The following is a 16,423-nucleotide window of genomic DNA, read 5'->3' on the forward strand; positions in this document are numbered from 1 at the left end:
CCACACTCATGGCTGCGCCCCTGCCCAGTCATGTGAAATCCATAGATTAGAGCCTAATTTATTACATTTACATTTTACATTTAAGTCATTTAGCAGACGCTCTTATCCAGAGCGACTTATTAATTTCAATTGATGGATTTTCATATATGAACTGTAACAATGTAAAATATTTGAAATTGTTGCGTTTGTATTTTTGTTCAATATAGTTCACAAAAACGGGCTTCTGAGAGGTCTTGCTTAAGTTTGCGACTTAATGTTGTAATGACCTGACTAGATCATAAAGGAACAATTGTCCAGACAGAGGGTTGAGTTTACGAATTGACGGTTTATTAACCCAATTTTACACAGGCTACTGTTTGGCCGTAGCCCACGCCAAATAAACGAAAGATACCCCACAAACCAACCGTGACCTCTTGTGAAGCCCAGACGTAAGAGAGAACAAAGGCTAAACCTGGTCTTAACTTCCAATGCTCCATCCCCCTGCCCAACCCCCCTCCACACCACTCCGCCAACCGCCAGAATGCCCGGCATCAGAACATTCCAGGTATTCCCGTGATTGGCAGATAGCAGGTTGATTGGCATGTCGGACACCGCGAACACCGGGGACTGGGTACAACACAACCACCTACTAGCCTAACACATAACACACAGCTGTCTGTGCGGGTCGCTACAATATAAACCTAAACACGATTAATCCAATCACGTCCGTCTCACGCAGCCAAGTAATTGCAATCTTTTGGAGTAACTTTTATTGCTATGACTAAACACAACATTATCAAAGGGCATTGAAATAATGTGCCAATATTTTGCTTTGCCAACCAAATATATAAACGCTCCCAGAACGGGCCACCAACCAAAATGGCGTCCTTACATGTCAAAGAACCTCCTCATGATTGGCCGATTATAATTTGTGGATCACGTTGATTGGTTGTTCTAACCATCTCTTGTTTTGACAGCTTGCTTTCGTGGATCTCATTCTCTTGTGCAGCGCTGAAAGTTGAATGAACAAATAAAGAACGCAGCTAGCCTAAATGTGAGTATGTTTGTAGCTACTTCCACTAATTATTTTATCACAGTAGTTTTCAATGTATGCCAAAGAAAATGCAAAAATATATGTACGCGGGAACGTGAACGATATCAGTTCATTAGCCACAACACTTTGGAAAGCTTACTAATTTGAGTTAGCCTAGCCCTTGAGCATGACTCTCAATTCCACAAGAGCCCCGACGCTCGGTCTGAACATTAACATTAATCGCATACGGTACGGTTTAGGAAGTAATAAGGACCTTATCTTTCATAGCAGCGATACATATTTTCCTAAAAATACGTTAACATTGGCGCTCACCTTTTTTATAGGGTAAGGCCAGGTTCGTGTTTCCACATGGCCATATTTCTATGTTACAGCGGCACCGAACACCTGTGTAGAAGGTCGCCAGAAACGTGTTGTCACTGAAATAGTCAGCTGCAACTGATAAAGCTGGTGAAAAGTGTGTATATTGCTTTTGTGAAATTGTTTTGGTGTGATATGAAAAGGGCTTTTGGAAACGTATCGTAATTGGGAATCGATTCATGTTTAGATGGAGTATTTGGCTGTTAGAGACAATTTACCTCGGCAAATAACAAGGCTCCTTAAGAGTAGGGATGTCAAACTTCCAGGCTGCTGCACAGACACTGTGGAGGCTTTAGTCTAGAGCAGTGTTTCCCAAACTCGGTCCTGGGGCACCCCCTGGGTGCACGTTTTGGTTTTTGCCCTAGCACTACACAGCTGATTTCACGACCAAGTTTGTGAAACACTGGTAGAGAGCGCGGAGCTAAATTGTTTTGAGAGTTTAAAAAAATTCTTAATTGGTAAATTGAGTTTAATGTCATTGTTGCAATAGTTTGATTGGGCAACACACTATCACCTTAAAGTGACATGTGGAATTATTTTTGCCATATTCTATATTGCGCTAATTTTCCTAATGTGGACAGTTTGTGTTACTACTTTACACAAGCTTGCATTTTTCACCCTGTAAAATTTGAGTGGAATTACACATCCTTTATACCTCAGATTGGTGATATTAGTATAAAAGTGTATAGCCATCGGGATGAGTTTATTGATTGTTTAAAACGGATACATATCTTTGGTTTTGTACTGTTTATTTTTGTCACGCGCTGGGATGCGCAGGACTTTGAACACAGAGTTAAGGAAATGGCACAGACAATTTGGGGCGGTTTCTATAAAAGTCGCATGCCGCACACCAATACATTAATTTGACTGTCAAGCTATCACTTAAATAGCAGCCAACCGTTGTCACTTCTATCCTATGCTGCGTCGTTATTTGTTTAATTTAACTAACAGAAAAAGTGGTCTGTTCCTTTTCTGTGATGGCAGCCTCCCGAAATCAATATCCGACATTCCAAAATATAGACAAGTTCTCATCTAACCAACCGTGTATAGGTTCTTCCAAGTTTCCGTGTGGCCTTTGAATAGTGTTAGTGTAAACAGCGCTACATCCAAAGTGTTTTCCCTCTGTTCTATTGATTTCAGCGTGATATCGAAGTGATTAGCAAAAAAAAGTGTTGCATTATACTTTCTGCGTTGGCAACCGACTTGATTCAAAATGGCGGTGTTCTCCAAATTGTCCTCTAACCAAAGATGTACACATTATTCCCAGATTCTGTGGATTTTGAACTGTTAGTTTTATCAGGTCGTGCAACCTCGTTTCCCCCCTCTCAAGCAATCGATATCAACGTGAAATCGATATGAGTACTTGACAAAAAAAAGTGTTGCGTTTCTGTTTTGGCGACCCCATCAAAAATCTAAATTCATCACTCCAAAATGTTGCTGACTGTCTTCTGCAGGTTGTTCTCTAACCAATAATGTAAAAAACATAAAGTTTCCATGGGTTTTTGACTCAACAAAGAATGTACTGCATCCTCTAGTTTTATCTGGTCTTGATTATTGTCCAGTCATATGGTCAAGTGCTGCAAAGAAGTACCTAGTTAAGCTGCAGCTGTCCCAGAACAGAGCAGCATGTTTTGCTCTTCACTGTAATCAGTATTAATATTAATCATGTGCATGCCAGTCTCTCTTGGCTAAGAGTTGAGGAAAGACTGACTGGGTTCTTGTTTGATAAGAAAAATGGTGTTGGAAATTCCAAGTTGTTTGCATAGTCAACTTACACACAACACTAACACATACTTACTCCACCAGACATGCCACCAGGGGTCTTTTCACAGTCCCCAGGCACAGAACAAATTCAAGGTAACGCACAGATGATTGCATGGAACTCTCTTCCATCTCATATAGTGCAAGTGAACAGCAAGCCTGGTTTATAAAAAAATAAACCAATAAAGCAACACCTCTCCTCCGTTTTAGCTACTTTTTGTGTGTATGTACTGACATGTATGTGTAGCTGATCAATGCAAACACACTACATGTGTAAGACTAGTTGTAGGCTAACGGGGATCCTAATAAAGAATGTGGTGGGTTTTTTAGGTGTTAGTTTCATCAGCGCGTACAACCTGATTTCCCCCTAATCGATAAGTGGTTTATTGCCACAGTGTTTTTTTGGTGCATGTGCAGTTTATAAAAACTACAAGTAATATGATTACTATTGTTGCACATGAATGTGCAGATAGTACATTTTTATGTTTAGGTCTTCAATATTTCACATACTGTTGGTTATTGATTTGGACACTGGGCTATTTCTCAAAATGTCTTGTCAACAGGAAGCAGCGACAAAATCAAATTTTATTTGTCACATACACATGGTTAGCAGTGCGAGTGTAGCGAAATGCTTGTGCTTCTAGTTCCGACAATGCAGTAATAACCAACAAGTAATCTAGCTAACAATTCCAAAACTATTACCTTATAGACACAAGTGTAAGGGGATAAAGAATATGTACATAAGATATATGATACAGAGCGGTACAGAGCGGCATAGGCAAGATACAGTAGATGGTATTGAGTGCAGTATATACATATGAGATGAGTACGTAAACAAAGTGGCATAGTTAAAGTGGCTAGTGATACATGTATTACATAAGGATGCAGTAGATGATATAGAGTACAGTATATACGTATACATATGAGATTAATAATGTAGGGTATGTAAACATTATATTAGGTAGCATTGTTTAAAGTGGCTAGTGATATATTTTACATAATTTCCCATCAATTCCCATTATTAAAGTGGCTGGAGTTGAGTCAGTGTGTTGGCAGCAGCCACTCAATGTTAGTGGTGGCTGTTTAACAGTCTGATGGCCTTGAGATAGAAGCTGTTTTTCAGTCTCTCGGTCCCAGGTTTGATGCACAGCATCCTTTTCAACTTACGTTTTAGGAATATAAATTGAACTTTTTAAACATGATTTTCCATTGGTATTGTACTTAATCAGGTAAAAACTTTTGAATGAGTCCAAAAATGTATTGATTTATTTTGATGGAATACCAGAAATCACCAAAACTGGTTTGGTCTACCTATTAAGAGTACATCTTGGGATAGTTAGTCTAGCTAGCTACACAGCAAACATGAACATAATACAAGGCACAACAAGACTTATTTCATAATATAAGAGTTCAGGTGGGCCTTTGCACTTCAGAAAACAAAGTGAAGGAGTGGTGCTCCACAACAGTGACACACATTATGAGAATAGCTTATCAAGAAAAACTTCCAAAAGGACTAATTTGAGGTAAGCTCTTGACAAAAAAAGGTAGTGGTTTATTTTTGCTCACTAATCCAATGTACAGGATGCAGTAGAGGTTGATGTCTTACTACCTCAATTTTGAAGATGGGGCATTGTCTGGATCTCTGTCTCACTCATTTTCACCACTGATATGTATATTGTGTTTGCAGGATGGCATTAGCAATGGCTGAGGGTACATTTATTGTGAGTTCTGAGAGTGATTCCAGTGGCGAACACACAGGAAGTGAGGAAGGAGAGGGAGCGCCACTGGCGATAGATGGCTTGTCTGCTGCCCAGCGCGAGGTTCTGGAGCGCTGTCTACACACACTCACCCACGCCAAAAACGACAGCCACACACTCGCTGCACTCCTCCTGGTAAGTGTCACCAGTCTACCTTATCTCTGACCCTTAGTAATTCTATTTAATCTGGTATGGTGGGTAACAAAAACATATTTCACCCTTATATTCTCCATCCCTCACTTTCTGTTCTGTAGATTACACGATTGTGTCCAGCAGGCCAGCTTGACAGTGCGACACTGCGGCGCATCTTTGAGGCGGTGGGGCTGAGTCTTCCTGCTCGCCTGCTGGTGACTGCGGTCCGGGGGAGTGATGCCTCCGGCTTGCCCCCAGAGGAGCTTCTGTCTCTGGGCACAGCTCTGCTGGCTGCCCTCAGCACAGACCCAGACATGGCCGCCCACCCACAGCTCCTTACCACCATCCCTCTACTGCTAGGGCTGCTGGCCGATGGGCCCAAATGGAGCCCGCAGAAACAAGCCCAGCACCAGGCTAGACAAGGGATGGAACCAGACCAGCCAAGCCAGGCTGAAGGTGAACAGTCATCACAGAGCACGAACACTACCAAGGAGCCTGTCCAGGACACTGCAGGATTCAACGCACCGTCTCAAGATGCGACGAGCCCTACAGGCTCTGAGGAAGGTACTGCAGAAAATGGAGCTCCAACTTCCCATTCAACAGTCAAGCTGGATGAGGCCTTGGCTACAGACTGTTACCAGGTTTTGAATACAGTGTGTGCTTTACCCCGGGGCCCAGATCAGCTCCTGGCCAGGGGTGCCGTCCCAGCTCTTTGTCGGGCCTTGGGGCAGAAACAGACACTGAGCCATGAAAAAGGACTACCCCTTCTTGGTGCCCTGCTCTCAGGCAAAACTAAAGAGAGAGCCTGGAGTAAGCACCCAGCCGAACTCCTCTCTCTCCTTGCCAGAGTCTCCCAAGACTTCTGCCAAGCCACTGGCCTCACCCAGCTCGATATGTGTGCCCTGGTGCCGCAGTTCCTCCCCTCGCCAGGTGGAACACCAAAGGACACTGACCTAACGCCAACTATGGTCAGTCTGTGGGTGGCCCTGAGGCCCATGCTGCAGGCTAAGCTGACCCCAGGTCAAATAGGCCCTGTGTTAGTCCTCTCCGCCTGCCTGTTGGACCTGTGTGGCTGGGAGCCTGTGGGGCCACCTAAGTTCTGTTGCCTGCTGGTGAACCGGGCCTGTGTGGAGGTGAGGATGGGCCTGGAGGAGCCCCCCGATACAGAGCTGAGTCCCCAGCTGCAACAGACACTCACCGCCTGCTACCGCGTCATGGAAGCGGCCATGGAGCAGGCCTGCAGCAGCCAGGGAGTCGCCCAGCAGAGCGATGCCCAGCCACAGACTGCCATCACTGGACTCAGTCTGCAGCAGAGCAGGCAGGTTCTCCGGGTTCTGGAGGAGGCCTTCTCGGCAGTCATCTATCACCTGCAGCAGGTAAGAGAACGAGGCAAAGAAGCTGCATTCATACTCATTTTTCACATCAGCCAGAGTGTCTGTAAGAAAGTGTAGGTGGAGTAAAATTCAAATCATGTTTCCCACAAGATAACTGTGTCGTGGACAGTACAAAAGCACAGACACACAAAATTCACAATGGGGTATCTACATTTGATTTCAAGTGCTTTTTGACATTTACATTACATTTAACATCCCTTTTTGATTTAAACAACTTTCAATACATTTTTGCCTATGGAAGAAGTGGTCAGGAAGTGACTTTTTTTGGACCTGAATGCCGAAACCTTCAGAAGATAGAGGTGCTCGAAGTTGATCCATTTTGCATACCCACCCTACCATTACACGTCTTCATCACTGGAAAAGCTAAACGGTTGAGTTTGGCATCATTTAAAAGCTCACAAAAAGGGTTGTCAAACTATTCTAAAATATCTTGAGAAATGTTTTTTTAAATGTAATGTTTTTATTTAAAATAAAATAAATGTTAACCTATTTTTTATGTTAATTATCAAAATATGGGTGAACTCTAATATGGGTGAACTCTAATATGGGTGAACTCTAATATGGGTGAACTCTAATATGGGTGAACTCTGATTTAAAACTTTTTTTTTTTTTTTTTATGTAATACTCACGTAGCTTCGACCCTGCTTTACAGAATTGTAGGATTTGTGCCTCAACTGATGGCGGGCACAAAACAAGAACCTCAGATAATGTAAAATAGGGTCTATGTGAATATACAGTGCCTTGCAAAAGTATTCGGCCCCCTTGAACTTTGCGACCTTTTGCCACATTTCAGGCTTCAAACATAAAGATATAAAACTGTATTTTTTTGTGAAGAATCAACAACAAGTGGGACACAATCATGAAGTGGAACAACATTGATTGGATATTTCAAACTTTTTTAACAAATCAAAAACTGAAAAATTGGGCGTGCAAAAATCTTTTCAACCTGTTCCACTATATGGGTAGGGCTAAATTGAAATGTTTCTTACAGAAGAAATATGGAAAGCATATTCATACCCATGGTAGCAATTAAAAGGAAAAAGTTTGGAGATTATGGGAAAATTGTTAGATAAAAGGTGAGGACACAACAGTTCACATGACACGAGTGAATCCAAACATTGCACTGTTGATTTTATGTGCATTTTACTGTCCTTTACCTATTTTCTTTAACGAAATCTGGAAATGCATTCAGTAACATGATAAGAATATTCTTGGAAAGTTTGGGATAGGTGCAACCTAAGACATGACAAAGGTTTTGAGTGAGTGGTCTAACTGGTGTTTCCAAGTGTGCACAGTTCCTAAGTAATTTCAATGCGTTTATATGACTCGAAGACTCTTCAGCTATAAAGTGTTTCTTTTTTAGCTCTCCTAGCTGTGCCGTTGAGGAACTAGAGCAAGTACACTTGTAGTTGTTTTGAACACAGCATTGCATCCCCCCGCCTTTACACAAATACTGTTTGCGCAATCCAAAAAGCGGTCCATAATAAATCTCATTCTGGGGCAGGTGGGCATAATTTGAAAGCTTGTTCTATTTCCAACATGACTAGCTAAATTGTATTTTATAATCTTACAGTATTAGGCTTTCGCTTTGGTGAGTGTGTTCAGATGTGTGGTCCGCGGGAAATTGTCTTCACAATACAACAAACAGGCTCATTCTGTACGGGACAACCCATGTCATCTTGTAACTGTACATCAAACTTAGTGATCATAAACATTGACACTGTATATTACATGAGTTTTATGAGATGGAGATGTGAAGTGCACATTTGGACTCGCAGGCGTTTGGCTTGCTTGTATGACATCAACGAAATATTGGTTTGAATCCTCAACGTCTCGCTTTTCACAATACATCGACGCCTCGTAATTTGCAGCATTTCCTTCACTCGGACAACAAAAAATGTGCAAAAGTTGCCAAATTAGCAGGAGGGATGTGGTCAACTTCTTCTTGTTGCACGCGGTGGTCAAGTTCAGAACGACTGTCAGTCAAAACCCATACAGAGCTATGGAGCGGAGACCCTGAGCTCTGATACTCATGTATAGCATTTAACTGTACAGCCACTACGTTCCAATTTAGGTGCTTATCAGTCTCAAGATTTTCAACCTGTTTACGGGTAGAAGTGCAAAGGGCTATATTTTCCAGTGATGAAGACATGGATGTCTCATGGTATATGGTGGGGTGTGCAAAATGGGTTCACTTTGAACACGTTTACATTTTGACATTCAGGTCCAAAAAGTCACTTTCTGAGCCTTCCTACAATGGGGAAAATATATTGAAGGCTTCGTTCAAATCAAAAGGGGTGCTGTCAAAAAGGGATTGAATTCAAATGGATTTACCCAATACGGTAGTGTTTAACTTGCATCACACTTTCAGCTTTGCTCAAAAAGCACTCCTGTATGAGAAGGCTAACTCTGATTCTGAAACTAACTTTTAAGTATTCTTCTCCAGGTTGATCCGAGTCGTTACGGCGACCCCTTCATTTTCGCCACGTTCCGTTCCCTCTGCGCCTGGCTCGCCGAAGAGACTTCATGTCTCAAGGAGGAAGTGACTGCCCTCTTGCCCTTTCTGATGGGCTACGCCAGAAGCCATCTGCAGGGAGAGAGTCACGACCAGGGTCTTTCCAATTGGATGTCGGAGATGTCTGTAGGTGACTGCTCACAGGGAGGGGCTTGGACAGGCAAAGATGCTGTAAGGTAGGTTGACTCTGATTCCAGTCCCAATTGAATTATTTAAAAAAAACTGCTCCTGGTAACTGCATACTGGGTTTAGTGCAGGTTGTGCTGACAGTCCCAAGCTGTGTGCATTTATCAGGAGTTGACCGCATTTGAGAAACAGGATCTTAAGCCACAGCCTCTCCTGCCCCCCCCCCCCTCTAGGTATCTCCTCCCAGCTCTGTGCCACCTCTCTGCAGAGGACGCCCCAAGAAAGGTGTTGCTCACCCTGGACACCCCAGGTCTCCTGGTGACCTTCCTAACCCAGGGATGGGGTGACCTGCGGGGGAAAGGAGGGGCAGCGTTAGCCCGGGACCCCAGTATGGAGACAGCCTGCTCGGCCCTGCTCAACTTCATTGTCACAGAGCCGGAGCGAGTCAGGTACAAAATAAACACTACACACAGCTGCCCTTGCAGAGACCCAAATACACATGTATGTGTTGTATAACTAATGTTTTGTAGAGACTGAAATGCACACACGTACGCTATAAAACACACATAGCATAGTTTAATTTACAGATACTGATGACTAGTTGGGATGGATTTTTATACAGCAAAATGGGGTTGTTTTGTGTTGTTGATTTATATATTAAATTGAATCTCCCCCTCAACGGTAAATATTTCACTAACTGCAAGTTCACATTGGGGATGCATAACATTACAATATAACCTGTGTGACAAAATCTGTTATTTATGCACAATCTTGTCTCTCAGAAAGGACCCTTGTTTCAGATGCCTTGAGTCACTGTTGAGTGAAGCACTTCCTGTTCTCCTGCACAAACCCCGCCTCTTGGTCCTGGCTGCCAATCTTTGTACTCTGGGGCTCATGATTGGCAGGCTTAAACCAGCTCCTAAAGGTGAGTTAACATGGCTTTGTTTTTCGATGAGTGAACGGGCCAATTTCTGTCTTAATAGAATTGTTTATTTTTGCAATTGTATGAATGTATGTCTTATACATTCCCTCTAAATTCAGTGAAGCCTGTCTATGTATTTGTTCTACCATGTTCCAGCTCCGGTTGAAGCAAGCCAGAGGCGGTTCTTCTCCGCAGCCCTGCGGTTCCTCCGTGGTGCCCTGGACTCCAGCTCGGGCCCGGGCCCAGTTAGGGTGAGCCCTGCCTGGGAGGAGTGGTGGGAGGAGACTGGGGAGCTGTGGAGGCTGGGTCTGCAGGCCCTGGGAGGTTGTGTGAAGGCCCAGCCCTGGATCATCACCCTGGTCAGGGAGGAGGGTTGGCTCAACCACACCCTCGCCATGCTGGGCTCCTGTAGCACCCTGCCTGACCCCCACACCCAGGGGGCACTAGAGGAGGCCCTCTGCGCAGTGGCACTCCAGTGCCCGTTCTGTCGACAGGAGATCAGTGTCCTCCTGAAGAGCAGTGCCAAGGGAGCCTTGGGTAGCATGGACAGTCTGAGGAAATCCCTTACCACAAACTGAAGCACTTGTGTATTGATCATGAAGATGGGGGGCCAGGAGTTTTTCCTGAGCAGACACGTAACATGATCAGGAAAAACTTCGGCCTCGAGACTAAGACAAAATGGCTGAATATATCATTGTTTAGTAACAGGCTATACTTGCTTTGTCATACGCTTCCTGATAAACATTTCACTTGTTTGTAAGATGGTATGTATGACTGTATATAAGCAGTCTGTTACATGTATGAAAGTTAAGAATAAAATAAAGAATTATTTTGTTAAAGATTTCATCTTAAGTGTTTTCATTTTGAAGCAGAATGTTTCTTCAACAGAGAAGAGATGGTATCCACACTCAAAGCTGTCCTGCTTACTACTGAAATTCAAAACACTTACAGGACATATGCATTAAAACCAATGTTCCTGTTTTCTGAAAGGAGTGATGCAGTTTATGAACACACACTCTAGACTAATATAATTGGTATAGTAACTATGTGGTATTGTAGTTAAAGTGAACCAATATCTTTCCATGTCTATGCATGTTTCTTTTTCTACCGCTAGATGGCATTCTGACAACAGTGTGGCATTTTAGGTCATGGTACATTCCAGAATGATGCATAGATTACGCGTTGGAAGTTATTTTGAAGACCCTAATATATCAGTGACACTAATAACAATTTTTTGGGCAGATATTCTCAATCCATAAAACTGAAATGTTTTAACTTTACATTTCAGAGAAAATAAGTTCAGATTTCAACGCTGCATTTTACTTAATTTTTTTCTTACAAAAAGAGAGTAACGATGTTAATTGACGATGTTAATTTTCCGATACATTTTTGATAAAACCTGCAGGGTCTCAAGTCTGGACATAGTTTTCAAATGATACAATAGCAAGTAGAGACACCAGTAGCCTGAAGTATGGTGTACGGTTATAATTCCGTTTTCAAGTATATATCTATGGAAATGCTTAAATATAATTATTTGCCTGTAATTAATAAAAATCTAGTCTATATAGTTTGCTTAAAATGTCTTGGTCATGCGTAATAGTATAATTGCACATTACAGTCCAATTTAACGCATTCGATGTAATAAACGGGATTGTGTTATCTATTCAAATGTTTCCTTTTGGCATAAAACTCTAACCCTCTTTTTGCCCTTATTTAGTAGCCCTCTAGATTCCGCTCACCTCCCGCCCTCACACCCCCTCCTCAAACTTCCGTCCATGTCTCTGTGTGACTCATACAAAACTCCTGCGTCGCTACTCCAACTAACTCACTCATCAGTCTACCTTCAGCTCGTCTTTACCAAACCTCCTGTTGCCCGCAATAACCCCCTGTCCAAAAGTAACTCAAATCTCTGCAACCCGGACACCCTTTACAACAAGGTCATCATGCTTTGGAAATCTCGAACGAAGACTGAGCCCTACTGTCAGGTAACAAATGATTTGGCTATGCTTGAATTGATAAAAGTGTATAAAATGGCTAATGAATTTTGAAAAATGTTTTCTCTCATGCTATTACTGATCGGGCTAGATAGGGTTTACAATGAATATATATATATTTTTTAATCATTTTTGTAAAGTGGCAAGAACTAGTGACAGAACTTGTTTGATGTTATAATGGTTTTACGGATCGATATTGCACATGTTAATAACAGTTTTCCAATTTGGGTGAATGAAATGGTATAGATAACATTCACTCATTGTCATGGTGAGCACAATCAAAATATTCAAAATTATGTAAATATATTTCAAAAACACTTTAAAAGTTGTTTTGAGTTACTGTATCTCACAAAGTTGAGCGAGGTGGATAGCGTGCGTAAATGCTTTAATTTTGCGGCAGTTTAAACAGAAGGCTGGATATTGACTCATATAGACTAATAGGCTATTTGATGCATACTCTGTGCCAAAATCATTTTGACTTGTCTGGGGACGAGACCTCTCATTTGGCGTTTAAAACAGGAGGCAGATAATATGGGATGTTTGGTTAGTTTAATAACTTCGACTCTAAAAAGAAAGTAAAGGTAGGAAAATGATCAAACATACATGTGGGGAAATGTATGATTGTCTGAATGAATATCTCTTTAAGAAAACTGGACCCCCAACCCCCACCCCCACCCTCCCCTCTTCTGTGGAGCGCGTTCGGAAAACCTATAAGTAGCGCGTGCATGGAGAAAATTTAGGACACTTTCTGACAGAAGCATCCGTAACAGCACGTGGTTGAGGATTGAGTCATTTCTAAAAGCAAGAAGAAGAAAAGCTTTAGCTATTTCCTGTATGGATCTTGTTGACACATGAAAGTATATTGGATTATAACTATTTGGTGACACGGACAAGACATCCATATCCGAGACCGTGAATTTGGGTAACCAGAAGAGATGTTAGTCCACACATATTCGGCTATGGTGAGTCCTTTTAAATTCAATACTACGCGCTAGTCTGCAGACCAGATTAGGTCCGATATGGTCTTGTCATTTTCCATTTCTACAACTTTGTCTTGACTCGAGTGGGCACAGATATGTGACGTTAACTTCGCACTAGCGGCGCAGCTTTTGTCATTGTCAACTGTCCGGATAGATCGGCTGTATGCGGAATGTCGGACCGCATCAAAGTGTCCGTCGAAATATGAATTTAAAGAGAGCCGAGTAAAACCAGAATGGCACTTTGAGATGGTAGTAATACTTTTGTAAAAGTACCATTGCGTTTTGCTGTGGTGAGCATAGTGAAAATTGAAACTACTAAAGGGGTGTGACATGTGTGACATGTATAAGGCATACATACACATTCAGATGGTAACTTATATATTAGTCTAGTGGTTAATATATTAGTCTAGTGGTTATTGGTTTTATGTTGGCATTTATTATTTTATACATATTTTAAATTAACTTTTTTTTTGCTTTTAAATCCCCCATTGTTAGTTTCTAATAATGGACATTGTTCCAACAAAACAAAATCGATCGGAGGGACCCAGCTTTAGAAAAATCGATTTTAACCAGGAAGTGCATGCATATGTGAAGGCTACAGGACAGTTGGAGAATATTGTAAAATGATTGCATTGTTGATAGTATGTTATTACAATATTACATGATGACTCCCAAATTAATTCAGACAAAATGGCTAAAGTTATTTTTAGACTATATTGCTTTACATTTAACTTGAACATATTTACAATATTTTATAAGTTCCTGTAGTCATAAATGTGTTCACATATTTTATAATATTGAGTGTTGTATTTCCTGGGGCAACATGATGCTATTGCACATTAGATACCTGTCCTTTGTTCTGTTGGGGTTCTCAGTGGCCATGACCTTTGACACTGTCATGCAGCGATGCCAGAGGCACCTGCTGCCTGTCTGGCATGCAAATCAAACACCTTGAGTTATTTTGACATTTTATAATTAAATAGTTGAATTTTAAGCTACATTTTGTATTTTTTTGTGTGGTCAAGACAGACTAAGTTTTGTACAGATCTATATGCTCTATCGAACAGATTTAAAATAATTTTATTTGTATGATTTCAATTTCATTGCAGTTCAGTTAATCACAATCAATAACGAATTGTAATGTGCTTATGATAACGCTTTGGCTACTATTTATAGTTTTGCAAAGATTATTTGAATAAAAAAATACATTTAATTATAGGCCTGACATTTGATGCAGTAAATCGATGCATTTGCATGTAATCAAAAAATAGTTTGATTTAGAAGCCTAAGTTACTTTTTTTGTATTTAATGCACAGGACCGCGCGGACGGTCTGACCGGTTCCTCGCCCAGCGGGCGACTGTCCCAACTCTCCTCGCTGAACCAGGCAGCTTACTCCTCGGCTCCACCGCTCTGCCACACACCGGCCTCTGACTTCCAACCTCCGTACTTCCCCCCTCCATACCCACAGTCTTCGCTCTCCTACTCACAGAGCCAGGACTCTGCATACTCTCACTTATCGGACCCCTACACCTCCATCAACTCCATCCATCAGCATCAGCAAGCGGCATGGCACTCGCAGAGGTCGCGAGCGGACGAGGGGGGGCTATTGTCACAGTCACACCGGGCTTTAAGCCTCGACCACCGTCGGGAGTACCCCGGTGTACCCCGGCTTCTCCACGGACTTGGGGAGGGTGCCGCAGCGCTAGGGGACGGGCCTCTTGGAATGCACATTGGACATCACGGACTGGAGGACATGCAGGTGGGTTTATTTGTGCGTGGACCTTTTTATTATTCCTTCTCCCGTTCACAAACACTATATTCGTCGTGCGTAAAAGTCACCTTTCAGCGCATAGCCTAACCCACGCACCCATTATGTAGATCATTGCTGCATTAGTTTACAATTTATTTTGTGGAAGAACTAGTGAATAATTGTGTGTATGGCAAGGATTCTCTTTTCTTTTGTTACTGTGACAGTCTTCTTTTGATGCGTATTTTGCACACTCGCTTTTTTTCTCCCAAAGGCTCCACCTTAGAAAAAGACCTAATTGTAAGTGCAGTTCATATAAGAGTTGGTGAAAAAAATTACCAACTGTTACACTAATACTTGTCTCGAAGTGGCCACCTGTCAAATTAAATGAATTTGATCTTCGCCCTGATCTTATTGTGAGAGTATACGCACAGTTTAAACACTTTATTTCGAGACCAATGGCATCTTTTTCCCCGTGGCGGTGTAAATAGGCTAGAGACTTGTCTAAGTGGTGGTGATTGCGTTGATGGATACATGTAGGTGTAATCATGTTAAATGGAATTGGTCCACTAATTGCAGGGGCTCGCTTGTCTCGTTAGCTTAAAAATGATATTAGTTCAACCTAATCCCCAAAGTGTTGTTATGTTAAATATAGCGGGCAGAGATCAAACAAATATATCTGAAAGCAACTATCATTTACATTCTTAGACCTTGAAAACATTTTAGTGATATGTTTAACTATATTAGCCTATTTTGTGGACGCAGTTCTTAAATAGATTATTTGGAAAATCAATTTCTTTCAGGTAAATTGAAATAGACATGGATATTGGAAATATCAATAAAATAATAGGCCCATTTATACTATTACCTCATATATAACTAATGTATTTCTGATTTCAATGACATTGACAATGTATTAATTGCAGCGGGAAAATTAACAAAATTGATGCTAATCTCCTGAAAAATGTACATAATAATATGAAATATTATATGTTGTAATTATTTCCTTCCTGAATAGTTTTGTTGTTCTTTGTGGGTCTGAAATTCAAGCCTGACTTATTAGGCCTATAGGCTATCCTCTAACACACGAAGCAAGTCAACATTTCGTTGGTGCCTTTAGCCGGTATCCATTGAAGTCATGGGGAGAAGTGTTGGACATATTATGGTATGCATGCAATTTTAGCAAGAAGAATAGTTTAAACGTTGCTATGGATTTATTGAGTAGTCAACCACACACAAGCAGCTGCAGATTCAGACGCATTTGTTCAAAGCATGCTGCATCTCTGACACAATTCGGCGCAACCAATTTGATTCCCGTGGTCATTAATACAAAGAAACACTTACTCAAGCGGAAGGCATGGAGTCATCCAGAGCATGTTTGTGTTAAACGCTCTCTCTTGACGGAACCTTCTATTTGATTAATGGATTAAATTAGCAAATTTGAGCCCCATATAAATCCGAGACGAAGAGCATCTCTCTCTGCAGATTTTTTCTAACAATCCTCATTGACGCATGTAGAATAACATAGAAATACCCCACAAATGGCAAACACTTCAACGTTTAAAATGTTGAAATGTTTGTTGAATTTGTTATAGCGAATTAAATTGGTCACTTTATTTTTGCAGTTCAATGATGATTCAATAAAGTTTATTTGCTGAATAGACAAGTAGGCCTGATCCATCCATATAAAAATATGTAGGCTTA

The 16,423-nt window shown here is 41.5% G+C and overlaps 2 protein-coding genes across 4 annotated transcripts in view; both read left to right on the forward strand.

The window, feature by feature from the left end:
* Positions 1–657: 657 nt before the first annotated feature.
* ncdn (neurochondrin) lies at positions 658–10,838 on the forward strand. Its single transcript, XM_046362402.1, has 8 exons — positions 658–722; positions 957–1,033; positions 4,839–5,043; positions 5,163–6,416; positions 8,881–9,125; positions 9,309–9,524; positions 9,858–10,000; positions 10,154–10,838. Coding segments are annotated over exons 2-8 (2,487 nt in total). The 5' UTR covers positions 658–722; positions 957–1,031; the 3' UTR covers positions 10,576–10,838.
* Positions 10,839–11,838: 1,000 nt separating this feature from the next.
* Positions 11,839–16,423, forward strand: part of tfap2e (transcription factor AP-2 epsilon) — a 13,372-nt gene continuing 8,787 nt past the window's right edge. The window contains exons 1-2 of one of the 3 annotated variants that reach the window (XM_046362403.1): positions 11,839–11,982; positions 14,288–14,731. In XM_046362403.1, coding sequence (XP_046218359.1) covers positions 11,941–11,982; positions 14,288–14,731 — 486 coding nt within the window. In that variant the 5' untranslated portion in view covers positions 11,839–11,940. Of the gene's footprint in view, positions 11,983–12,749; positions 12,954–14,287; positions 14,744–16,423 lie in introns of those variants that run through there. The other 2 variants (XM_046362404.1, XM_046362405.1) reach the window with 2 other exon arrangements.

This window comes from Oncorhynchus gorbuscha, linkage group LG09 (genome assembly GCF_021184085.1).
Source record: "Oncorhynchus gorbuscha isolate QuinsamMale2020 ecotype Even-year linkage group LG09, OgorEven_v1.0, whole genome shotgun sequence".
Lineage (NCBI taxonomy): Eukaryota > Metazoa > Chordata > Actinopteri > Salmoniformes > Salmonidae > Oncorhynchus > Oncorhynchus gorbuscha.